This window comes from Sorex araneus, chromosome 8 (genome assembly GCF_027595985.1).
Source record: "Sorex araneus isolate mSorAra2 chromosome 8, mSorAra2.pri, whole genome shotgun sequence".
Lineage (NCBI taxonomy): Eukaryota > Metazoa > Chordata > Mammalia > Eulipotyphla > Soricidae > Sorex > Sorex araneus.
Window position 1 is genome coordinate 48,168,258 of NC_073309.1, and position 26,223 is coordinate 48,194,480.

The 26,223-nt window shown below is 45.6% G+C and overlaps 1 protein-coding gene across 1 annotated transcript; it reads right to left on the minus strand.

Annotated features, from left to right (window-relative positions):
* On the minus strand, positions 1-26,223 carry LOC129406812 (poliovirus receptor-like). The gene is made up of 3 exons (XM_055145998.1): positions 26,102-26,223; positions 5,002-5,364; positions 1-438 (listed from the first exon to the last, which is right to left on the minus strand). Exons 1-3 carry the CDS (start codon positions 26,178-26,180, stop codon positions 317-319), a joined length of 564 nt encoding a protein of 187 aa, XP_055001973.1. The 5' UTR covers positions 26,181-26,223; the 3' UTR covers positions 1-316.

Genomic DNA, 26,223 nt, shown 5'->3' on the forward strand with positions numbered 1-26,223 from the left:
GAACCGGTAGTCATCCCCAGTCCCTTCTCCCTCAGACCCAGAAGTGCATATCCACTTCCTCCCGCAGACCCAGGATTCCATGCTCAGCCTCCTCCCTCAGATTCAGGAGTCCATCCCAGCCTCCTCACTAGACCCTGGCTTCCATCACCTCTTTCCTCAGGTACAGTAGTCCAGGTCAGCCCCTCCTCTTCTTCACCTTGGAGTTTGGGCACCCAGGCCCTGCCCCTCAATAGTTGTGAGATCATCCCTAGACCCGCTCTTTAGACCTGATTGTCCATCCCCAGTCTCCCCCCTCAGACCAGGATCAGCCCAGGACTCACGTACTCCAGTTATAGCTCTTGGGTTCTGGGTTGCTGCGGGCGTCACAGGTCAGGCTGATCTCCCTGTGGCCCTGCGGCCCGATGTCATCATAGAGGGCGATGGAGACCTGGGGGGCATCTGGAGAGGGGACAGGGACAGACACAAGGACAGGATCCCCGAGAGGCCAACACGAGAAGAGAAGAGAAGAGAAGAGAAGAGAAGAGAAGAGAAGAGAAGAGAAGAGAAGAGAAGAGAAGAGAAGAGAAGAGAAGAGAAGAGAAGAGAAGAGAAGAGAAGAGAAGAGAAGAGAAGAGAAGAGAAGAGAAGAGACGAGACGAGAAGAGAAGAGAAGAGAAGAGAAGAGAAGAGAAGAGAAGAGAAGAGAAGAGAAGAGAAGAGAAGAGAAGAGAAGAGAAGAGAAGAGCCTCTCCCACATTTCACACAGGCAACGTGAGGGGCAGCTGAGTCTGGGCAACATGACATGACCCTGAGTCATTCAGGATCCTGGGAAAGGGCCAGAGTCTAGTTCTCACGTTAGTGACCTGGGGACAGATGCCAAATGTGCTCATGTCCTCGGAGTCCAGACCCTGCTCTGCAGCCTCACATGCTTGGGGATTTCTGCTCTGTCCCCTCCGGCCAGTGCCTGCATGTGGGGTGCTGTAGGGTATGATTGGGGGAACAGCCAGGGATGAGGGTGAGCCCCTGAGCCTTGGCCGAAGCAAGGGCAATGTCATCGCTTCTCCTTGCTGGATACAACAAAAGATTTTCATTGCCTGACTCATGTTAATCTTAAAGGCCTTCAGACCTATATCCTGATACCCGTGTTGCTTTGAAAATCTATTTTAAAAAAAGGGGGGCATATACCCCCTAACATCAGGTTGTTTTTAGCCCTTTCCATCCTTAATCTTTTTAATATTTTAAAATTGTTGGATAACCCCCCATTATTATTCACTGGCATCCTCCAGCACCGGTCCCATTCATTATGGTATGTGGAGGGTCCCCTCGTTTATGACAGGGAGAGGTATTACTTGCATTTTCCTGTAGGACAGTCCAAAGCTCATATGGATTTCAAGTAGACATGGCACCTCCCTGCTGACCACCAAGATGGCTTGTCAGACCCTGACAGACACCACGAAGTCTGACCACCGCCCTAGCTCTCTACGCTGGGCTGTAACCCATGGGCTCTGACTGCAGAGCACTTTGCCAGGCAGCTGCGGCAAGCCATTGACTTCACCACCGAGAGACTGGCAGCGCTCCAGTGCCAGATTAGCTTCCTTGGCGCCGTGACTCTCCCAGACTGGAGGGCACCGGACTTAACAGCAGACAAGGGACATCTGTCTCTTCCTGTGAGAACAATGCTGTTTATTGATGGATCCGGGGTGGTTGAGCAGAATATCAACAGTTTGACCAAGTTTAATGAGGATTAGCATTCCCGGTACTTGTCCCACTCCCCCTTTCCCTGGCTTCAAGGGTACCTGGCTACCTGGGTTATGCCTTTCATGGTTCCCTTGATTGTGCTGGCCGTCATACTGTTGCTGGCCCCCTGTGGTCTGAGATTTGCTCAACAGCAACTTCAGACTATGAGCAGAATCATGGTCTGTGACCTGATAGATCACAGGAAGCCTCCTATGATGCTTTCACTTACTGACAGCGGTACCTGCCACTGTCCACTGACCCCCAACAAAACTGTTTTGAATCTGAGCTTTGAAAAAACAAAAAGGAGACTTGGGGGGTGCTGCACGGGATGATTGGGGGAACGAGCGGTGTTGAGGGTGAGCCCCTGAGCCTTGGGAAAAGCAGACAAGCTGGAGGGGCCCCTCCCCTGGCAGGGCCCCCTTGGCTTCCCAGCAGCAACTCCTCCCTCCCTCCTCAGACACCCAGATGCAATGTCCAATCACTATGCTTAAACAAACCATCAGGGACCATTGAGCAAACTAACTGCCCACCAGGGAGAATAAGGAGCCAGAACACCCTGTTCAACTGCTTGTGGACTTGTGCAGGAAATGCCCTCTGAAAGGTTCCATCCATTGTTCTCCCTTTTCTCTGAAGGTACATAGACCTAAGCCTGCCTGCAGCAGAGTGAGTCTCGTCCCTGCAGAGGCTCCCGGAGCCATGTCTGGTCTTTGTCTGTCTTGTTATCATACGGCTCCGTGTCCTCATCCTCCCTCTGGGAGCTGTTCCCCTTCCCTGTCTGGTGCACAGTGGGTGGGTTGGGTGGACTGCCATGGCCGGCTGCCTTGCTGGTTCCCTGGACCCAACATGCCAGCATGACAGCTGCAAATGCAGCAGAGAATGTCCGGGCAGTCGGGAAAGACAGGCTGTGAGGGGTGTAGACAACAATAGGCTGGATCAGTGCAGAACACGAGTCTGGATCCTCACTGTCCACACTGCCTGCCTCCTCCCACTATGTTGTCCACAAGCCCTGGGAACACTGCAGCTCCAGAGAACACAAAGGTGCAGAATTAGTGAGTCAGTGCAGACAAGAGTGAGAGGGTCTGTGGCGCATGACCTCACATGCTCAGGAGGGCTAAGGACGATTAATGTTGAGAACTCGGATCTTCCACCTCTGACCTTTCACTGTCTTTATTCTCAATTAGTATGGGGAGGCTGGAACAATTTCTGCTGCTCCTATGGGCAGCGCTGGGGTGGGGGTGGAGACATGGGGACTCCTGTACAGAAGGTCTTGCATGCAGGTGATCCCTGGGGCTTGTGTCAGACACTGCTGGATGCACACTGCATGGATGGACACTCCAGAAGGGGCCCCACTGTGACTCATATCTGCCTGTACTGAAGGCCCTGGCCTGGGCTTGCTAATGGAAATGAGGCTGGGGTGGGGAGACCAGGAAGATGGTTTTGGGGGCTGTGTAGACAGTAATGGGGCAGCAGGGAGGCAGCCCATGAGGAGGCAGTATAGATGTATCGGGTAGAAAGCTGTGAGATCTGTAAAGAGAAAGACAGTGTAGACCCTTCCCCTGTAGGACCAGTGTAGACAGGGCAGGATATGAGGGAGGTGCATGGAGTCAGGGATCAGCAGCGAATATAGACAACACAGGAACAGTGAGAACTTCACCAGTTTTGAGAGAGACCACTGTGTACACAGTGGCTAGTGCTGTGTGGCCCAGGGGCCAGGGTGAAGTGGTTTTATACTATTTTGCACCTACATACCAGTGAAAATTGAAATATTTTACCAATCGCTAAAGAAGAGATTAAAGGACATTATAAAGTATTTTGTGTATTTGTTCTTAATCTCTTATCATAATAAAAACTCTATATTTATTTAACTTAACCAGAAACAAGCAGTAAACCAAAATGCTACTGACAGTCCTAGCCAATTTTCCCATGGCCCAGCAGGAAATTTCTGTGGATCAGCACCAGGCTGTGGACAGGGTTGGGAAGCGCTGGTGGAGATGCTGGAAAGGGGTGCGGTAATGGGCTGGGAGCCGAGCAGATGGGGGGCAGCAGGTGCCAGAGTGGGCAGCCCGGGGCAGAGAGCAGCTGAGGCAGTGTGTGTGGACCCTGCTGAAGGAGCAGGTGTAGACAGTGTGGGAGTCAGTGTAGATGGCAGTGGCGGAGACAACGGGGAACAGGAATATCTGTGATGCAAGAAGTTGGAGGAGAGGCCCTTGGCGGCAGAGGAGATGGGCTGCCCCTCCTGTCTCCCCTGCTTGGGGTCCTGATTGTCACACCTACAGCTGCCTCCAGGCGCCATCTAAGTGCATCAACGGCCTTGATCCAGAGATTCCCAAATCAATCTCAAAATGGATCAGCTCCGTATAGAGATGTCTCTGGAGTCCAACAATTTACAATTTTAGAATTTCAGAAGCATGCGGCCACATAAGCAGCTGCGTGACCTTTCACAATATTTATAATAAGCAATAGAAAATAAATTATCTAGCACCTGCCCCTGGCAGGCAGATTTGAACTGTGGTGGGAAAACTCAAGCAAACCATAATGCTCAAAAGTAGAGAAAGAGTATGGGGGAAATTATCTGCCATAGAGGAAGGGGGAGGGGTGGGGATGGGGAGAGGGGATACTGGGGACATTGGTGGTGGAAAATGTGCACTGGGGAGGGACAGGTTTTCCATCATTGTGTGACTGAAATTCAAACATGAAAGCTTTGTAACTGTATCTCACGTTGAGTTAAAAAAAAAAAAAAGAAGAAGTTGGAGGAGGCAGCAAAGGACAGTGGTGGTGGTGACCCAAGTATAGATAAGGCTTGGTGTGATGGGGGTGTTGGTGTCCAGATGTAGACAATGAGTGTTGGTGTGGTGTTGGTAACCCACGTGTAGACAATGAAGGTGAGTGTGCTGGTGTTGGTGGTGGGGTCACAGCAGCGCTGAGGCAGGAACTGAGCATGAGCATCTCAGCTCTCAGCCTTTGTCCTGGATCAACTCAGGGCCCACTGGGAAACATTACTACAGGTCCCCAACCTGGCTCAGAATAACTGATCCGGCCCAGGCAAAAAACAAAACAAAAAATGCCCCCCCCACCACCAACCTCACAAAAGTCACCAAGATCTCTGCAAGAACCAAACTATATACTCTCTCCTGACCCTCAACAAGGCCCCATATGCACCCTCAGCCCCACCATTGCTGCTTTACCTCCTTGGGTCTCGTCCTGCCCCTTCCCTCTCTGAGTCCTTCCCGCACTTCCCTACCCACTAGCTCCACCCCTCCCCAAAGCCCCGCCCCTCACACTCACAGAACACGCGGAGCCAGGTGCGGGCGCTCCCCATCTCGGACGTGCTGATGTGGATCTCGCAGGTGTAGTTGTCTTCATCCCCAGGGCTTAGCTCACGAATGGTCAGCGAGGCATCCAGCAGGTCCGCACCCAACTGGGTAGAGTTGAATTTCACACGGTCGGGTTCTGGGATTCTGGGGCCCCTCTCCCAGTGGAATTCGGCCACAATGCTGGGGTCCCCCAGCGGGTCCAGCCGCTTCCACCTGATCTGAGTCACCCGCGAGGTTTCGGACTCCAGACGTTGCAGGTGACATGGCAGGGTCACGGTGCTGCCCAGGGAGCCATGCACCTCAGTGGGTGCCAGCACGACCACCTTCCCAGCCCCTGTGGGGTAAACAGGGAAGCAGAGAGGGCCAGGCTGAGGAGCTGCAGATCCCAAGAGGCAGGTCAGGATGGGGAGAGCCCAGGGTGTTCAGTTGGGTGGTCACCTGCAAATCAGCAGGATGGAGAGTGTGGGGTAAGGGTTAGTTAGCTGGGGCAGGGTGGATGAGGGGAGCACATCCGTGTACTGTGGGTGTATGTGCTGCTCTAGGCCGTGACCAGATTTTATACAAACAAGTTTCCTACATTTTAAATTGTGAAAAAATAATTGCAGTTAAAAAGTTCCATGTGGAAAAATGAGCCCCCATGAATTACTAAAGCAATTCGCGGGAAAAAAGAAGATGGGAAGCATCACCTTCCCCAACCTCAAACTCTACTCCAAAGTGGTAATAATTAAAACAGCATGGTACTGGAACAAAGGCAGAGCAAGGGAACAGGGTTGAATATCCTGACACACACTCTCAAATATATGATCATTTAATCTTTGATAGGGGAGCAAGAAATATGAAATGGAGCAAGGAAAGCCTATTGAACAAATGGTGCTGGCAAAACCGGACAGCTACATGCAAAAAAAATGGGCTCAGACCTCTACTTAACACCATGCCCAAATGTCAGGTCAAAATGGATTAAAGAAAAAACAAAACAAAATGGATTAAAGACCTCAACATCCTACCAGAATCCATCAGGTACATTGAAGATAAGTTCGGCAAAACCCTCCATGACATTGAAGCTAAAGGTATCTTTAAAGGCAACACACCACTGGCCAAGCAAGTGAAAACGGAGATAAACAAATGGAACTACCTTAAACTGAGAAGCTCCTGAACTTCAAAAGATACAGTGACCAGAATACAAGGACAGTCTACATAATGGGAAAGGATATTCACTTAATACCCATCTGATAAGGGGTTGATATCAAGAATTTACAAGGCACCAGCTGAACTCCACAAAAAGAAAACATCCAACCCCATCAGGAAATGGGGTGATGAAATGAACAGAAATTTTCTCAAAGAAGAAATACGAATGGCCAAAAGACATATAAAAAATGCTCCTTATCACTAATCATCAGGCAAATGATGCAGATCAAAACAACAATGATACCACCGCACACCACAGAGACTGGCCCACATCTGGAAAAACAAAAGCAAACACCGGTTGGCGTGGATGTGGGGAGAAAAGAACTCTTCTTCACTGCTGGTATGAATGCCGACTTGTTCAGCCCTTTTGGAAAACAGTATGGACACTTCTCAAAAAATTAGAAATTGAGCTCCCATTTGACCCAGCAATACCACTTCTGGGAATATATCCCAGAGATGCAAAAAAGCATAGTAGAGATGACATCTACACTTATATGTTCATTGCAGCACTGTTCACAATAGCCAGGATCTGGAAAAAACCCAAGTGCCCGAGAACAAATGACTGTTTAAAGAAACTTTGGTACATCTACATAATGGAAAACTACGCAGCTGTTAGAAAAGATGATGTCATGAAATTTGCATATAGGTGGATCAACATGGAAAGTATCATGTTAAGTGAAATCAGTCAGAAAGAGAGGGATAGATGTAGAAAGATTGCATTCATTTGTGGAATATAAAGTAACAGAATGGGAGACTTACACCTAAGAACAGTAGAGATAAGTACCAGGAGGTTTGCTCCACAGCTTAGAAGCCGGCCTCTCATGCTGGGGGGAAAGGCAGCTCACATAGAGAAGGGAACACCAAGTAAAGGGTGCTAAGAGGGCCCGTTCAGGATGGGAAATGCGGGCTCAAAGTTGACTGTAGACCGGACATGATGGCCACTTAATACCTCTATTGCAAACCACAACACCCAAAAGGAGAGAGAGAGAGAGCAAAAGGGAATGCCCTTCTACAGAAGCAGGGTGGGGTGGAGGGAGGATGGGATTGATAGGAGGGACCAGAACTAATACAGAGGGTTGGGTGCTTGCATTGATGCTTGACTAACCCAGGTTCAATTCCAAGCATCACATATGGTCCCCTGAGCTCAGCAAGAGTGTTCTCTGAGTAGAGAGCCAGGAGCAACCTTTGAGAATTGTTGGGTGTTGTCAAAAAATAAAATAAAATAAAATAAAATAAAATAAAATAAAATAAAATAAATCCATATATGAGGATGGAGAGATAGACAGTACAGCAGGTAGGCCTCTTGCCTTGCACCTGGCTGACCTAATTTTGATCCACATCATTCCATATGACTCCCTGAGGACTTCCAGGAATAATTCCTGAGTGTAGAGCCGGTAGTAACCCATAAGTATTGCAGGGTGTTGTTCAAAAACAAACAAAGAGTCCAAGGATCTGAGCACTAGTACATTTGCCTAGGGCATTTGCCTTGCAAAGGGCTGACCCAGGTTCAACCCCCAGCTTCCTATTTGGTCCCCAGAACACTGCCAGGAATAATTCCTGAGTACAGAACCAGGAATAACCCCTGAGTTACACCAGGTATTGTGACTAGGTGATCCAAATTTAGCAGAAAAACACAAGTTGCTCAAAAGAAGAACCAGGAAACAGGATGGAACCCTGCAGGGATGCAGGGACCCAGGGACAGGAAACCCCGGGGATTGCCTCAGGAATAGCCTTTTATAGACAAAATAGCTGCTATACATTGCTCTTCTCAGCTGCCAGGTTTAAAAAAAAAAAGGTTCTAAACCTTTGAGGACTAACCTGGAATATCCCACCACAGTACTTAGATCATGCTTCCTTGCTTAGAAAAATAGCCAATGGATGTTCCAGCCAGGATGTGATAAGAATGTGTGAAAACTCTGCCTGGACTCAGGTTGAGGCTGTTCCTTGTGCTGAAACCCTTGAACCCTTGTAGGTCCAGCAGGCCCCATGGATTAATAAAGGCTCTTTAATTAGGCAAACAGGTGTGAGCCAGACTTCTTGGCTACTCTCTCACCCCACAACAGTCTGGCCTGAAAACAAAAACATAAAATAAGAAAGAAAGAAAGAAAGAAAGAAAGAAAGAAAGAAAGAAAGAAAGAAAGAAAGAAAGAAAGAAAGAAAGAAAGAAAGAAAGAAAGAAAGAAAGAAAGAAAGAAAGAAAGAAAGAAAGAAAGAAAGAAAGAAAAAGAAAGAAAGAGAGAAAGAGAGAGAGAGAAAGAGAGAAGGAGACAGAGAACTCTGCTGGGAGCTGATTCCTGGGCCTCTCTGGTCCTTTCCTAGTGAGTGAAAATGGATGAGGACAGTGAGAACTCCCGACTGCTCCCACAGTCAGGATGTTCCAGGGCTTCCACCATTCAACCCTTAGTCTCCCAGAGCTCCAGGAGCTGTGGGTTCTCGGGGACACACACACCCACAGGGCAGTGAGAGCTCACTGTGCCGTTGGGGGCCTGTGTGTAAGAGGAGCCCAATACAGGCTTAGGAGCAGCTTGGGTGGGGGGGCAGGGGAAGCTGGTTTCACCTTCTGTTGCTCTTCTGTTAAAAAGATGTTTCTCTACACCTAAAAATAGGGTGACCCAGCATAGACAAACAAGGCAAGTCTCGCCCACAAACCACTTCCACATAGGCTCATCTTTACCAGCCTTGTTCCAGAGACGCATAAATAAATTTCTAAAGGGATCAACTAGCTAGAAAAACTTCTCAGACCCTTACCTGGTAGAGACACGGTGGGTGGGGGGACACTGGTGGGTGGGAGCGCTCTCTGTGTGGAAGACCAACTGACCCTACTACCTTGAGAAGGAGGCAAACTGTCTTTGACCCTGGGACTCGGAATATGAGCCCTTTTGACAGGTAAGATGAAGCATGTTTACATGGCAGAGAAACAGGATGTGTGCAAGAGAGCTTGGCTGAAAAGCAGGATGTGTGCTCCTTGTTGGCAGAAAAACAAGTGCAGGATGTAAAAAGAAGCCAACTAACCTGGATAACAAAACTGTTAACATAGAAGCTGAAATTGGAAGAGAACCATAATAATCCCTCAGACAAGTACTTAGTATCTTCATATGAGATACAAAAATTTTCACTAATTTTCTTCTAAGGAAATACTTTTTTTTTTGCTTCTTTTGGGTCACACCCGGCTATGCACAGGGGTCATTCCTGGCTCTGCACTCAGGAATTACCCCTGGTGGTGCTCAGGGGACCATATGGGATGCTGGGAATCAAACCCGGGTCGGCCGCGTGCAAGGCAAAAGCCCTACCCGCTGTGCTATCACTCCAGCCCCTAAGGAAATACTTTTTGATCATTCTGTTAGCCCTTAATGGGTAACGAGCAATATAAAGTAAATGATTGAGAGCCTGCCATGGGGGCAGGCTTGAGGGGTGGTTGGGAAAATGGACACAAAGGTGGAGGGAAGGTGAGAGTGGTGGTGGGATTGTATTGGAATATTGAATGCCTGTAACAATTCATCATATCTAACTTTGTAAACCAGGGTGGTGTTTAAAGTGTGTGTGTGGAGAGAGAGGAGGAAGAACACAAGAACCTTTGCCAGATGGGCCCTGAACACTCCCTGTGGTAACTTCCCTCTAAAAGACGGAACCACCTTCCAACTCTGCAAAAGATGCTCTGAGTGTCTTTAACTCACAGCCCCGACCCGGGTTGTAGGGCACCTGGCGCACAGCACCTGCTCAGACACCCTGGAACCCAGCCTGGACCCTGAGCCGCAGTAATGGCCCCTAAGAACACGGTCTGATGGCCTCTCACTCACGGACAGTCCATCCCCTCCACTCTCCAGCATTTCTGGGGACACTGAGGTGCCTTTCCAGGGGGTCAATGCCTGACGCTGTTTTGAGCTGAGGCTGACTCAGGAGTGGCCACCTGGTCCCTGGAACATTGAGATGAAGGGGCAGTGAGGGGTGAATGCTGGCGAATAGGCACCCTCAAATTGGACGTTTAGGTACAGAGTGGAATGGGGTGCTGTGCCCCTTTTGCAGAGTGACTGATCCCGTGGGACTGGAATTGCCGATTCCCTGATGGCTTCAGGGGCCCCAAGGGCCACTGATCCTGCCTGTGGGGGTCCAGGGGTGGGGTGAGCACTGCACAGGGTTGGGAGCCTGCGGGAGCCTGGGGGTTCGAGTATAGGTCAAGCAGTCACTTACCATCTCTGGTAGGCGCCCAGGGCACTATGAGCAGAGGCAGAACAGAGTTAGGCCCATCAGGGTTGGGGCCCCAACCCTACGGGGAGGTTGTAGTGGGCTGGAGCAGGGTGGATCGGGGTCTCCACCACCATTGAGGTCCTAACATCCTGCCCCATGATTTCCTCTTGCAGAAGCCCAGGGGCAGCTGCTGCTGAAAGGAACCAGATGCCTGACTAAAGTTTGCAAACTGTAAGAGGGACTTTCTCATCCCCCAAACACCCGCCCCCTCTGCCCACAGCTTTCTCCTCTGCTCTGTGGCTGCCCCACAGCTCACCCAAGGGACCGGCCCAGTAGCCTGGAGAGGAAATTGATGCTGGTCTGAGGGGCCACTTTCTTCCTTTTTTCTTTATTTTACAGGGTGTGGCTGTTAGGACCCACTTAGCCAGAGAACTGCCAGGACAGGCTCTGAGTAACTTAAGCCTCTTCCAAGAACAAGAAACGCAGAAAAATCAGATGCTTCTGTCAGAGAGTACATCCCCGGAATCAGATTCTCTGGAAAGTAACTGTCAGGGAGGTGGGCTGGATGTTGCGGGCCAAAACAACAACAACACAAATATGCGTGTAATCTGTAGGTAATAGAAATTTGCTGAGTAGACCTTTCCACTGCTGCACGAGCATGATCCCAGAGGCCAACTAAACGACTTTGGGTACCAGCAGCTCGCAGAAATGTCTCTAGACTGTGAACTGAGCCACTGCCCCATGTGGCGCCAGGAGGGAAAGGTTTTTCTCTCTCGGCTTTTCCATCTTATGAGCACCACAAAAGGGAAGTAAAAGTTTGCAGTGATGCAATTCCTGGCAGAAAATTCCCTGGACTTTGTTACTAAAATACAGAAATGCAAAGTCGCGCGGCCACAACCGTGACCTCATATCTCTTAATTGTCTGCAATGTAAAACATTATCAAATGGTTTCTTTTCAACAGGTCTGACTTTGGGGGTAAACTCCAAACAATAATAGTGAGTTTTTTGTTGAAATATTGAAGGTAATCAAAGTAAAGTGAAATCTATCAACTACACAGGCAGGCAGAGGGGCTCCTGGTGGTGGAAAATGTGCACTGATATTTGGATGGGTCTGGAGCATTGTATAACGGAGACTTAATACTAAAAGCTCTGTAACTTTCCACATGGTGATTCAATAATAAATAAATAAATAAATGTAAAAAAAAAAAAGAAATTTGCTGAATAATGCTGACTTGCCAAAATGAAAGTATAAGAACTTGCTGGACCTAGTGCTCAGGGTCCTTGTTGAAGCCCGCTGTGTCGGGCGGACATTTGGACCCCAGCTAGCTGGAGCAATAAACTTCGCTATGTGATTTGCAATATCGGTTCTGTTCTCTGTCCTTGAGGGGTGGTCGACTCCGAACTCTAACAGGGGCAGATGAGGTGATTGGGCCCACACCTGTCTATACTCAGGGCTTACTCCTGGCTGTGCTCTGGGACAATATGGGATCCCAATCATGGAACCTTGGTTAGCACTTGGCAAGTGAAACTCCCTAACCACTGGACTATCTCTCCGTCTCTGAGACCCAGACATTTTCTCATGCTGGAAACTGGTACAAAGAGTGACTCCAATTTCCTTCCTTCCTTCCTTCCTTCCTTCCTTCCTTCCTTCCTTCCTTCCTTCCTTCCTTCCTTCCTTCCTTCCTTCCTTCCCCCCTCCCTCCCTCACTCCTTCCCTCCTTCCTTCCTTCCTTCCTTCCTTCCTTCCTTCCTTCCTTCCTTCCTTCCTTCCTTCCTTCCTTCCTCCCTCCCTTTCTCTCTTCCTTTCTTTCTGTCTTTCTCCTGTTCTTCCTTCTTTTTTTTTATTTGCAAATCCAGTGGCATTCAGGGATGACTCCTACCAGTGCTCAGGGACTCTGTGTGGTGCTGGAGATTGAATCCAACTCAGCCTCATGAGGCCCTCTCCGCTGTGCTGTCTCTCCAGCCCTGAGACCCCCAGTTCTTAGCCACCTGCTGATCCTCCCCAGCAGACAAATTCCAGGGCTCCCCACAGGCAGGGTTCGAGCTCCTTTGAGCAACTTGCTTCCCCTCTTGGAGCTTCAATTTTTTCTTCTTTATCTTTCCTTCTTTTCTTTTTCAGAGAAGGTGGGGGCCACATACAGCTGCGCTCAAGTGCCCTACACACTGTGCTCTCTCTCCCTCTCTCTCTGACCCCAACACCGTCGTATCTGGGAGGGCTGATGGTTATGAAGCAGCAGAGCAGCAGACACACAGACAGAGAAATACAAAACAGAGAGATCTACAGAGAGAGCCGAATCCATAAGGTACATAGAGGAAAATGTAGGCAGAACCCTCCATGACTTTGAAGCTAAAACATCTTGAAGGATGAAACACCACTGACCAAGCAAGTGGAAAAAAACATCAATAAATTGAACATTAAACTAAGAAGTTTCTGCATCTCAAAAGAAACAGTGACCAAAATACAGAAAGATTTCACTGAACGGGTATTTACCCAATACCCATTTGATGAGGGGTTAATATCCAGGATATACAAGACACCAGTAGAATTGTACAAAAAAAAATCCTCCAACCCCATCAAAAAATGGGAAAAAGAAATGAAGAGAAGGTTCCTCCAAAAAAGAGAAAATTACAAATGGCTAAAAGGCACATGAAAAAAATGCTGTACATCGCTAATCATCAGGGAGAGGCAAATCAAAAAAACAATGAGATATCATCTCACCCCAAAGATACTGGCGTACATAAAAAAAAAGTGCAGGAGCAAATATGGGGAGAAAAAGACTCTTTCATTGATAGGGGGAATGTGACTAGTCCAGCTTTTTTGGAAAGAAAATGGGCATCCTTAAAAAACTAGAAATTGTGCTTCCATATGACCCTGCAATACCACTTCTGGGAATACATCCTGAAGGTACAAAAAGCATCTGCACCTGTATGTTCATTGCAGCACTGTTCATAATAGCCAGAATCTGGAAACCACCAGAGTGTCCGAGAATAGACAACTGGTCAAAGAAACTTTAGTACATATACACAATGGAATACTATGCAGCTGTTAAGAAAGGTGAAGTCATGAAATTTGCTTATAAGTGGATGGTGATGGAGAGTATCATGCTAAATGAAATGAGTCAGAAAGAGAGGGACAGGCATTGAATGACTGCACTCATTTGTGGAGTACAAAATAAAATAGTATAAGATTGACACCCAAGAACAGTAGACACAACGGCCAGGAATATTGCTCCACAGTTGGAATCCTGCCGCATGAGCTGGGGGAGAAGGCAGTTGGAATAGAGAAGGAATCACTGAGCCAACAATGGTTGGAGGGATCGTTCAGGATGGGAGATGTGAGAGAGAGGATGGGGGAAATTGTCTGCTATAGAGGCACGGGGAGGGCTGGGATGGGGGGATACTGGGGACATTGGTGGTGGAAAATGTGCACTGGTGGAGGGATGGGTGTTCAATCTTTGTATGACTGAAACTCAAGCATGAAAGTTTTGAAACGGTATCTCATGGTGATGTGAGAGAGAGAGAGAGAAAGGGAAACCAAAGAAAAGCCTTTCCTGGCCTTTAGTATCTGCTGGACTTTCCTTCAGAGGTGGGTTCATCCTTCTCTGGGTCTGTTGCTGGCCAGGTGAAAGTCTTATCAGACTTTAGTTCCTGTTTTCTGCAGTTGTTTTTACAACTTCAGGCCTACTGATATTATTATTTCCCAGGAAATTCATTGCCTTGCCATTGCCTTGAGGGAGGGCCCTTCCCTATCTCCCTGCCTGCCCACATCACTGAGATCATGTTCATTTCTCAGGAAAACTGCAATGGATGTTGCCAAACAGGACGAGATTCTAATGACTGAAAATTGCCTGGACTCAGGCTGGGGCTGTTCTTTGCACTGAAACACTACTGTTAGGTTCAGCAGCCCCTGTGGGTTAATAAAGGCTCTTTAATTAGGCAAACAAGGGTGCTCCGGACTTCTTGGCTACTTTCTCACCCCACAACAGTCTGGCCTGAAAACAAAAACACAAGATAAGAAAGAAAGAGAAAGAGACAGAGACAGAGAGCTCTGCTGGGAGGCATCAGGTTGGTTCCTGAGTCTCTCTGGTCCTTTCCTAAGTTAGTGAAAAGGGATGAGGACAGTGAGCACCGGGCCAGAGTGGTAATACAGCAGGTAGGGCATTTGCTTTGCGTGCAGCAAACCGGGGTTCAATCCCCAGCATCCCACATGGCCCACCAAACACTGCCAAGAGTAATTCCCGAGTGCAGAGCCCGGAGTAATCCCTGAGCATAGCTAGGTGTGAAAAAGAAAAAAAAAAGAACTGTGAGCACTCCCGAGTGCTCCCACAGTCAGGGCTGTTCCAGGGCTTCCCCCATCTCAGCCCTTAGTCTCCCAGCAGCTCCCTGAGCCAAGGCCCATCCAGCCCACACCTGTTCTTCCCAGAGGCCAGGACACGCCTCACCTCACTGCACCTCACTTTTGCTGTTTCTCTGACTTCTGGGCCTGGGGAGTGTGTCTCTCACCCCATCCCTATGGATTCTCAGGGACACGCACACCCACCGGGCAGTGAGCGCTCACTACCCCCGTGCTGTTGGGGGCCTGGGTGTCAGAGGAGCCAACAAAGGCTGGGAGCAGCTTGGGGGTAGGGGGCAGAGGAAGCTGGTTTCACTTTCTGTTTCTGGGAAACAGAAATGATGATTTCTCATCATCAAACAGGATGATTCTCAAAAGCTAAAAATAGGGGGCTGGAGCAATAGCACAGCGGGTAGGGCGTTTGCCTTGCACACGGTCGACCCAGGTTCGATTCCCAGCATCCCATATGGTCCCCTGAGCACCGCCAGGGGTGATTCCTGAGTGCAGAGCCAGGAGTAACCCCTGTGCATCGCCAGGTGTGACCCAAGAAGCAAAAAAAAAAAAAAAAGCTAAAAATAGGGTGACACAGCACTGACAAAGAACGTAAAACCTTCAAGGTGCCCACAAACCACCTTAGCCAACAGATAAGCTCATGCTTACTGGCCTTGTTCCAGGACACATAAATAAATCTCTAAAGTGATCGATCAACTAACTTGCTGCAAAATCTTCTCAGACGCTTACCTGGTTGAGACATGAGGGGGCGCTCTCGGGGTGGGAGACCAACTGACCCCACTCCCCTGAGAAAGAAAGAGGCAAACTTTGCACCTGGTGCCCAAAATGTGAGCCCCTTTGACAGGTAAGATGGTGTGTGTTCCCAGGGCAGAAAAGCAGGATGTGTGCAAGGGAGCTTGGCCGAAAGGCAGGATATGAGCTCCTGTGGCAGAGAGGCAGGACGTGTGCTCACTTGGCAGAAAAACAAGTCCCAAGACGTGGGGGATCAATGAAGAGGGTAGCCTGCTGCTGATATGTGTTAGTCCCAGAATCAACCAATCAGTTGTTTAACTGTTACCTGACTATTCTGTTTTGATATTTGTTTGACTATTGTCAACTGTCTTATCTTTAGTATCTTATGGGGGTGGGGGCTCTTTGTTAAGCAGTGAATAGCTCACCTGTATCACTGTCATCCCGTTGCTCATCAATTTGTTCGAGCGGGCACCAGTAACATCTCCATTGTGATACTTGTTGTTACTGCTTTTGGCATATCGAATATGCCATGGGTAGCTTGCCAGGCTCTGCCATGCGTGTGAAATACTGTCGGTAGCTTGTCAGGCTATCCGAGAGGGGCGGAGGAATCAAACCTAGGTTGGCTGTGTGCAAGGCAAATGTCTCACCTGCTGTACTATAGCTCCAGCCCACCGCACAGGACAATCAAACTCAAAAAAAAAGGGTTTGAGAGAAAGTAGCTGGCAGAGATGGGGGGAGGGGAGTTCTTTCTCCATTTACATAGTCACTCTTCCTCCCACCACCACTTGTAAGAAAAGCAAAACTCTCTGCCCTTTGCTTGCCCAATGCCCCCACCCAGCAGTTGGTTGCTGATGAATTCCCTTGAAGGCAGGCAGCTGGAGCTTGCCTTCCCTCCTTCTCTTCCTTGGGAGCAAGGACAGACAGGATTCCAAGTACCATCTCTCCCCTCTCCCCCTCCTCCCTTCTTTCCTTGCTTGTTCTTGGGCCACACCTGGTGGTGCTCAGGGCTTACTCCTGGCTCTGCACTCAGAGATCACAACTGGCACAGTTCAGGGGATTCAGGGGACCATATGAGTGAGGTGCAGGGGATCAAACCCAAGTTGGTCATGTGTAAGGCAAGTGCCCTCCCTGCTCCTCTAATACTCTCTACCCCTGCTCCCTGCTTTGCTGGGGAGGGGAGAGACGCCCAGCAGTGCTCAGGGATTACTCCTGGCTCTGTACTCAGGGGGAACCAAATGGGGTCTCGGGGATCAAATCTGGGTCAGTCACATGCAAGGTAAGTGCCCTCCCCACTGTACTCCCTCCTGTCCCCGCCCTCACCTTCCTTTCTTCTGTCGGAATAGCTCACCTACTCTCCTAGAAATAGTCCTATTTTGGAATCAATAGATTGCTTTACTAATCGCTTATCTTTGGCTTCTGTGTGTGGCTTGCTCACTTAGCATGAGAATGGGAGGAGAATCAGGTCCACAAAAAGCTCAAAATCATATTCGGGGGGGGGGTTCTGCTCTCTTGTTGAAATTCTGGACAGAGAAAAGAGTCACTGATCTGCTAACTAACAATTCCTGACAAACTTTTCCTAGTGCATCTCTCCTAGTACCCATAACACTCGGGAGGGCAGGCCAGTTCCCACCCAAAGTCCTAGCAGCTTCTGGCTCCTACACCTCCAAACAAGCACCCCTCACCTCAGGACGACGAGCCTCACAGTGAACTAAATCCTGCAAATCCTCAAGTACAAGGGTACCTGTGGCTGAAAGCACCCAACCTTATGGAACTGGGATGGCTACTTGCCCCCACTTCCCTGTACTTCCGGAGCCCCTGCTGTCATGTTTGAAGATAAAGGCTCGGTTCGGAAGAAATAGAGAAAGCGGAGAGATAAGAAACGTAAAAGAAGAAATATAGAAAGAAAGAAAGAAAGAAAGAAAGAAAGAAAGAAAGAAAGAAAGAAAGAAAGAAAGAAAGAAAGAAAGAAAGAAAGAAAGAAAGAAAGAAAGAAAGAAGGAAGGAAAGAAAGAAAGAAAAGAAGAAAAAGGGAATAAGGAAATAGAGATAGAAAGAAAGGAAAGAAGAAAAATATAAAGGGAATAAAGAAATATAAATGAAGAAATATAGAGAGAAAGAAAGGAAGGAAAGAAGAAAAAGGAAGGGAATAAAGAAATAGAGATAGAAAGAAAGGAAAGAAGAAAAAGATAAAGGGAATAAAGAAATATAAATGAAGAAATATAGAGAGAAAAAAGGAAGGAAAGAAGAAAAAGAGAATAAAGAAATAGAGAAAGAAAGGAAGGAAAGAAGAAAACGGGAATAAAGAAATAGAGTTAGAAAGGAAGGAAAGAAGAAAAAGAGAAAGGGCATAAAGAAATATAAATTGAGAGAAAGAAGAAGAAACATAGATAAGGAAGAAGTAAAAGAGAAAGGAAGGGAGAAAGAAGAAATATAGATAGAAAGAAAGAAAGGAAGTAAAGAAATAGAAAGGAAGAAGAAAAAAAGTAAGGGACAGAAAAGAAATATAGATAAGGAAGAAGAAAAAAGGAGAAAGGGAGAACGAAGTAGAAATATAGATAAGGAAGGAAGAAGAAAAAAGAGAAAGGGAGAAAGAAGAAATATAGATAAGAAGGGAAAAGAAGAAAAAGAGAAAGAAAGGGAGAAAGAAAGATAGGCAGGAAGAAAGAAAGGGAAAAGAAGAAAAGGAGAAAGGGAGAAAAGAAATAAAGAATAAATAAAGGAAGAAAAAGAAACAGGGGCAATGGGCAATTCTGTAACTTCTCAGCAGGATGCCTATGTTGACACTTTGAACTCTCTAACAGAAGCAGCTGGTCTGCCTTTAAAGGAAGAGATAATAAGATGCCTCCTTGAGAGGATACAAAAGTATTGTCATTGGTTTAAGTCAAAAAATATAGAACAATTCAATCTAGATTTATGGGTAAAAATAGGGAGAGATTTGTGTCATGCACAGAAAAATGGAGATTTGATCCCAGCAAAGGAATGGAGGGCGTACAATAGCATTACTGGTGCCCTGAATTTTTCAGTTTGACTTTGAGTATGAGGAGCCTTTTCTCTCTTCTCATACAGCTCTCTCTACTAATTCATCAACTCTTTCGTCTTCTCATACGACTCTCTCCACTAATTCATCAAATTCTAAGGCAACTTACAGGGAAACTTCTGTGTTAGAGGAGAAAAGTGGGGAAGAATCTTTGATATTACCAAAATTTTGTGCTAAGCCAACAGCATCTGTCTTGTCTGGTGAATCATAGCAAATTGATGATTCACCTGCCCAGTCTGAGTCTGACAGCCTCAAGTCAGACACAGAAGATTCGGTTTTAAAAGAGGATGTAAACTCCCATGAGTTGAGAAAAGTTAATGAAAAATTAGATAAATTCATTAGACAAATGAAGTACCTTGAGATGCACCACCCTTCTGAAAGAAGGATAATGCCTACTGTACAGGGTATCACTGATCCTGACTCTTTGGCAGTTCCTTCCCCTCAATTATATAAGAATAGGGAAGAGAAATCTCTGTGTCGCCATTTTAATTTTACTCCTGAGTTGCATTCTCTGATGCAAAAATGTGAAGTTCCTTTATATAAAACAAAGTTGAGTCAACAGCCTGCTCAGTTTATGACTTTTCCAGTTGTTTGTAATCCTGATATAAAAAGAAAAAGACAGGCAGGGGAATATGAGCCTGTTCCTTTTAAGTTTCTTTCCTCGCTTAAGCAAGCTGTGACCACCTATGGTGTTACTTCTAACTATGTGCTAGCCCTTCTGGAAAATTTTGCAGAAGCTAATACTATAATTCCGTTTGATTGACAAACTCTTCCAAAGGCAGTATTAGAAAATTCTCAATATCTACAATTTAAATCCTGGTGGAGAGAAGAGGCTGAGAAATTTGCTAGAATTAAAACACCAAAACAAGTTGCTAACACTGTAAACCAGATTTTAGGCACTGGCAAGTGGGCTTTAGTGGAAGAACAAGTCCATTTAGAGGCAAATATTTTAGAAGCTGTTAATAAGACCTGTCTAAAGGCGTGGCGTTATCTTGAGACCTCTGCAAAACGTACTATGCCATTCACAAAAATCTTTCAGGAAGCAAATGAACTTTACACAGATTTTTTGCTGGACTCCAAGATTCTCTTGAAAAGGCTATACCTGATGAAGGCCTTCATGAAATGCTTATGCTAACTTTAGCGGTGGAAAATGCTACAGCAGACTGCCAAAAGGCAATTCAAACTGCTAAGCTAATGGGAAAAAACTCTCTGGATGATTTTATTAAAGTATGTAGGGAAGTGGGAACACCAACCCATCAGACACAAATAATAACCGCTACTTTTAAAAGAGTAAACCAGATAAAATGTTACGGCTGTGGAGTTTTGGGACATCTCAGACGAAATTGTACAAGTATTAACTCTAGAATGAGAAAAGAACCAGGCGTCTGTAGAAAATGTAGGAAGGGGAAGCTTTGGGCCAATGAATGCCATTACAAAAGAGAAAAAGTTAGAAAATATAATGAGCCGTCGGGAAACGGGAGTCAGGGCTCCACCCAGGGCCCCTTCAACAATACGGGAAATCTTCAATAAAATCTATCAAGAGTTCTTCATCCCCTACCTTGATAACAATCAATAAACCAAAAGGCATTAGCAATAAATTGTCCTACACAGACCTTGTAAGAGCAACAGAGGGAAGTGTAGCAGCTGATATTTCAGTTTTACAGGATTTGTTTCTGACTCCTAATAAAATTTATAACATTTCAACTAATGTTTATGGCCCCCTTCCAAAAGGAACAGCAGGATTGATCTTAGGAAGAAGTAGTATGACTCTGCGAGGTGTTAATGTACAAGTGAGACTCATTGACAGTGATTTTGTGAATGAAATCTCAATTATAGTCACTGTCCAAGCGGATATTAGAATATTAAAAGGGGAACGTATTGCTCAACTGCTTTTGCTTCTGTGTATACTAGGAAAAAATACAGGCATAAAAAGAAAGGGTGATTTTGGAAGCACTAATGCAGAAATATTTTGGGCAAAAAAGATTACTGATGATAAGCCTACTTTGGTTATGACCTTTGAGGATGGAACAAGACTGGAGGGTATGTTAGATTCAGGTGCTGATGTTACTGTTGTCGCCTCCCATCATTGGCCTAAAGTTTGGCAAAAATGTTGTGTGGACGTTACTTTTTCTGGTATGGGTGTGGTCACTGATGTTCAACAGAGTGTGCAGGCTCTTCGTTGTAGTGATCCTGATGGAGACACGGCAGTCATCCAGCCATATATTGCTCCAATAGCTATCACCCCATGGGGACGAGATTTGTTGCAACATATGGCCCCCAAACTTGGTGTGAAATATATTAAAGGAAAAGAGGTGTCTCAGCAATCGCCTTTTTAATTTGGGCTGCTGTTCGAAGAACAGCTCTCCCAATAGTCTGGAAAAAGGTTCAGCCTGTTTGGGTTGAGAGTGGCTCTTAACAAAAGAAAAACTTAAGGCTTTAAATGAATTAGTTACAGAACAGTTTGAATTGGGACATATTGTTTTCAGTTCTAGTCCCTGGAATTCTTCAGGATTTGTTATCAAGAAAAAGACTGGTAAATGGCGAATGTTAAGTGATCTAAGAAAAGTTAATGATTGCATGGAACCAATGGGCCCTTTGCAAATGGGCCTACCTAATTTAGCCATTATTCCAAAGCAATGGAATATTATTATAATTGATCTAAAGGATCGTTTTTATACCATCCCTTTGAGAGAAGAGGATAGAGAAAAATTTGCCTTTACTGTGCCTTCCTTAAATAGTGAAACTCCTGCTAAAAGATATCACTGGACTGTTTTGCCTCAAGGGATGATGAACAGTCCCAGGATGTGTCAGTATTTTGTTAATCAACCACTGGATATAATTAGGGCACAGTACCCTGACGTCAAAATTATTCACTATATGGATGATATTCTTATCACTGCTCCACCTCATATAAATTTGCAAAAGGTTTATGAAGCTGTAACTTATGAACTAGAGTTATGGGGTTAAAAATTGCACAGGACAAAATTCAACGTCAGGTTCCTTGGGAATTTTGGGGACAAATAATATGGGAGAGTAGAATTACACCTCAAAAGGTCCAAATTCGGAGAGATAAATTAAGAACTTTAAATGACTTTCAAAAACTATTAGGAAATATAAATTGGCTACGGCCTTCTTTGGGTATTGTAACCTATGCCCTACAAAATTTGTTTCAAACATTGGAAGGTGATCCCTCTTTAAACAGTCCAAGGCAACTTAGCCTGGCAGGTGAAAAGGAATTAGAAATAATTGAAGAAATTGTTAATAAGGCTCAGCTGGATAGAATTGACTCTTCAGAAAGTTTAAATCTGATAGTGTTGCATACTTCACATTCTCCTATTGGGATTTTGGTACAAGGAACTAATATTGTGGAATGGAGTTTTTTATGTAACAAGCCTAGTAAAACATTGGTTACTTATGTAAATAAAATATCTCAGATAACTTTTAATTTTTTTTAATTTTTTTTTGATTTTTGGGTCACACCCAGCGATGCTCAGGGGTTACTCCTGGCTTTGCACTCAGGAATTGCTCCCGGCAGTGCTTGGGGGACCATATGGGATGCCGGGGATCGAACCTGGGTCGGCCGCGTGCAAGGCAAAGGCCCTTCCCGCTGTGCTATCGCTCCGGCCCCTCAGATAATTTTTAAAGGAAGAAGAAGAACTAGACAATTAATAGGGAACGATCCTACTGAAAATATTGTACCATTGACTAATGAGCAAATTCAGGAGCTGTAGGAAATTGATGTAGATTGGCAAATTGCCTGCACTGATTATCTGGGCAAAATTCACAACAACTTTCCAAAGCAAAAGATATTTCAATTTCTTAAGTTTGCACTGTTCACATTGAATTTTTTGAATTGCTCTGATGAAATGACATTGGCGGGAAAACATTGGAAAATTCAGGATAGCTCAGAAGAAATAAGCTCTAATAGAATTAAAAATGATTTAGATAAAATTAATCAGAGATGTAAGGTCCTTTATAGGGACCCAGTCTCTGGGAGTTGGATGCCAGGCCAGGTGGAAAGGTGGGGCCGAGGTTTTGCTGTTATTTCAGCAAACAGAAACCACCTTTGGTGTCCTACAAAGAGACTAAAACTTCTCAGTGAATAATGGATAGCAAATGAAAAAACTGCAGTGTGGATTCCTTTTTCATGAATTTTGGCCGGCTTTGTAAAAACAGAAGTGCTTCTCTTATTTTCTTTTTGGATCCAATTCTACAAGCAAGAGACAGGCTAGTTGGACTGAAAATGGGGGATAATCCCAATTGGCCGACAGGGAAATTTTTACCCTGGGGACTGCCCTTTCTTTCTCTGTCCATCAGTTTTTTTCTCTGGTTCTTGGAGGGTCAGAATCAGGATCAGGTATATATGAATGCACATGCATGTGATTCTGTTGTCTTTCTGTATGTCTGTCTGTGTTAAGTGTTTAAATATTGAAGTCAGATTGAAATCAAAAGTGGCAATCCTACTCCAAAAAATTTTTTAAAGTGTGAGTGTTTTTTGGAGCTTATTAAGACTTGTAAAATTAGAGCATGAAACCAAGGTAAAAGATTTCATGCTTGTTAAAGATTGATATAAAAGGTTCATGATTTAAAATATCTAAAGCATAAGAACTATTAAATGAGCCGCTAAGAGAGACTTGAAATAACTGTATATAAAATAGGTTCAAAAGATATTGGTTTATTTTAAGAGATAACAGGTTTATTATAAGAAACTGGTTGATATTCCATGCATATTTTATTGGGACATTTATGAAGTTTGAGAAGGAGGAAATTTCTAATTTTACTTATGGATGCCGGTGATTCTTCTGAGAGAAGTATCTGATAACAGGAGTACTTCGACAGTTACTGATTGTGGAAAAACCTGGACTGTGAAGTTCATCCAAAAATAGCATGAAAGTGTTGTTTTTGAACTAACTAATAGAGACTAATTGATCTTCATTGACAAATGTCTCTGAACCAGGACTGGAACTGAAATATTGCTTAATGTGTATAAACTCTGTATTATAAAATGAAAAACAATTTCTGTAAAATAAGGTTAGATTTTCTTAAGATTTTCTTGAGGTATTACCTGAAAGATTTATGAAAATGTTTGTATTATTTACTACTGGTCATTTTAAACAAAAAAGGGGGAAATGTTGGTATACAACATCCCATAATCTCAGGCCTAGCTAGGCCTGGATGTAAACGACGGTTTATGTTTTTGTCACTGTAACTTTAAATAACTGTTATTGTTCCCGTTGGTTAATTTGCTTATTCAGCTCATGTGGCTGAATATGATTGGTTTGTACGTTAACCAAATAAATAAAAGGACGTTGAACAGGCTGCTCTCTGGCAGGCCATAGCACAAAACCTCCGGAGGCAGTCCTGTGATCCTCCCAAAAAAATGTTTATTTCTTGTGCTAGTAAAATGCCTCTGACTGTCCGGTAAAATTGCAACATTGTTGCAACAGTTTCTTTTTTAAAATTAATTTATTTTATTGAATCACCATGTGGACAGTTACAAAGTTTTCAGGCTTATGTCTCAGTTATACAATGCTCAAACACCCGTCCCTTCACCAGTGCACATATTCCACCACCAAAAACCCGAGTATACCCCCCACCCCCCAATCCCTCCACCCCCGCCTGCGTAGCTGATAAATTTCACTTTACTTTCTCTTTACCTTGATTACATTCCATATTTCAACACAAAACTCACTTTTGTTGTTGGAGTTTCCCCCAAAAAAACAGCCCTGCTTACAAGGAAGCATTTGATAATTAGTTTTCCATTGCTGAGAATGAAGAGATATCAAATTGCGGCCATGCGGTTTGGGAGTTCTGTATTTCAGTATTTTAGTAACTAAGTCCAGGGAGATTTATGTTAGAAATTGCATCATTTCTCTTCCTGGGGCAGCATGGGGCTATGGTTTAGTTCACAGTCTAGAGACATTTCTGCAAGCAGCTGCTGGTACAAAAAGTAGTCTAGTTGGCCTCTGGATCGTGGTCGACCAGCATCAGAGGGGCCAAACAAACGTGTGGCCACCAGGGTCGCATCTCGGTGGAGAGCGAACAAATAAGTTTCTTAATTTGTAAACCAGGGTGGTGCTTAAATAAGCATGTGTGTGTGTTGTGGGGTGGGGAGAACACAAAACCCTCTGCTCAATAATTCCAGAAACACTCCAAGTGGTAACTTCCCTCAGAAAGACTCTGAACCCCCTTCAAACTCTGTAAAAGATGCTCTGAGTGTCTTGAACTCACAGCCCCCGTCCTGGGCTTTAGAGCACCTGGCACCCAGCACATGATGTAGGCAGGAAGGGAGGGAAGGCCCCTTCCTAGGCAATGTCAGTGAGTCTCCTGGGAAGTAATAATATCAGTAGCCTTGAAGTTGCAGAAGCCAAATTTACAGGAAAACAGGAACTGAGGCCTCATCTAGCCCCAGTAACAGACCCAGAGAAGGCCAGACCACCACTGAGGGGACAGACTTCAGACTTCAGCAGAGGCAGGAACTAGTATCAAAGACTTGAGGGAGATTCACAGGAAACTTTGAAGCTGTCCCTTTGTGATCAAACCACCACCTCTGACAGAAAACTCCAGACCAAGGCAAGATGACCCGCCTAAGGGCAAATTACCATCTAAGGGTGCATTTCTCCTTTCCTTAATCCAACAGCCATTCAAACATTCATCCAAATTATACTCCTTAATAATATTAGCCATTTGTGTGGACACAGTAAGAGATACATCAAGCTAATAGGGTGTCTCCCCTGGGGACATCTTGCTATAGATCTCAGACTACAGTGCTCAGGCCAGATTAGTTTTTCCTAACCCTACCAGAGTCCTAGTTCAGTTGTTACATTTTGGATCATGACAGAATTTGTCCATGACCATGGTCCTAACTTATAGTATTATGGCAAGTATTATGGCACTTGTCCTGGCCCGTTTCGATGGCAGGGTAGCTCACAGTTTGCCCTGGATACATCCAGTCCCTCACCAGGACCCTGCTTTTGGGGTTCTAGGAACTAAGGGCAACTGAGGCTTAAATAAAGAAAACAGATGCCTAGGAGTGAATATTATTCAGAGTCAGTTAACTCCCAAGTTATAAAAGCATAGCATTAACTGGTCTTCCTGCGTCTGTACAAAAAGAACATTGCTCTAACATAACTATGCAGAGGACGTAAGGAGAAGAGCAAAGCAATATTACACTTACAAATACAAATCCAGTGTCCTAGTAGGACCTGACCAAGTCAACAGAGTCTGATTTGGGGATAAAGGTGATTGCCCAGTTGGGGAAGAAGAGCACAAAGAAGAGGTTACAGACAAAGAGAGGAATGTGAGTGTCTGGGGAATACAGTGATGGGTGTAACCCAATAAACCTGCAATTCGGTTTATTGCAGGTTTATTTATCTCCCTGCAATCAGGGAGAACAACAAAGCAATGTTATCCTACACAGAGTGACAAAGTCCCTGGGACTAGTATTGATGATTTCTAGGTGGTTGTACGGGTAGCCGGAGGGCTATTGACCCTGCCTGTGGGAGCGGCAGGGGTGGGGTGAGCTCTGCACAGGACTGGGTGCAGGTGGGAGCCTGGGGTCTGAGCGCAGGAGAAGGGGTCACTTACTGGCTCTGGTGGGTGTCCAGGGCGGTAAGAGCAGAGGTAGCAGCAGAGTCAGGCCTGGCAGTGTCCCAGTCCAGGCCATGTGAGAAAGTGTGTGGGGGGAGGGTCCTAGCGGGCTGGAGCAG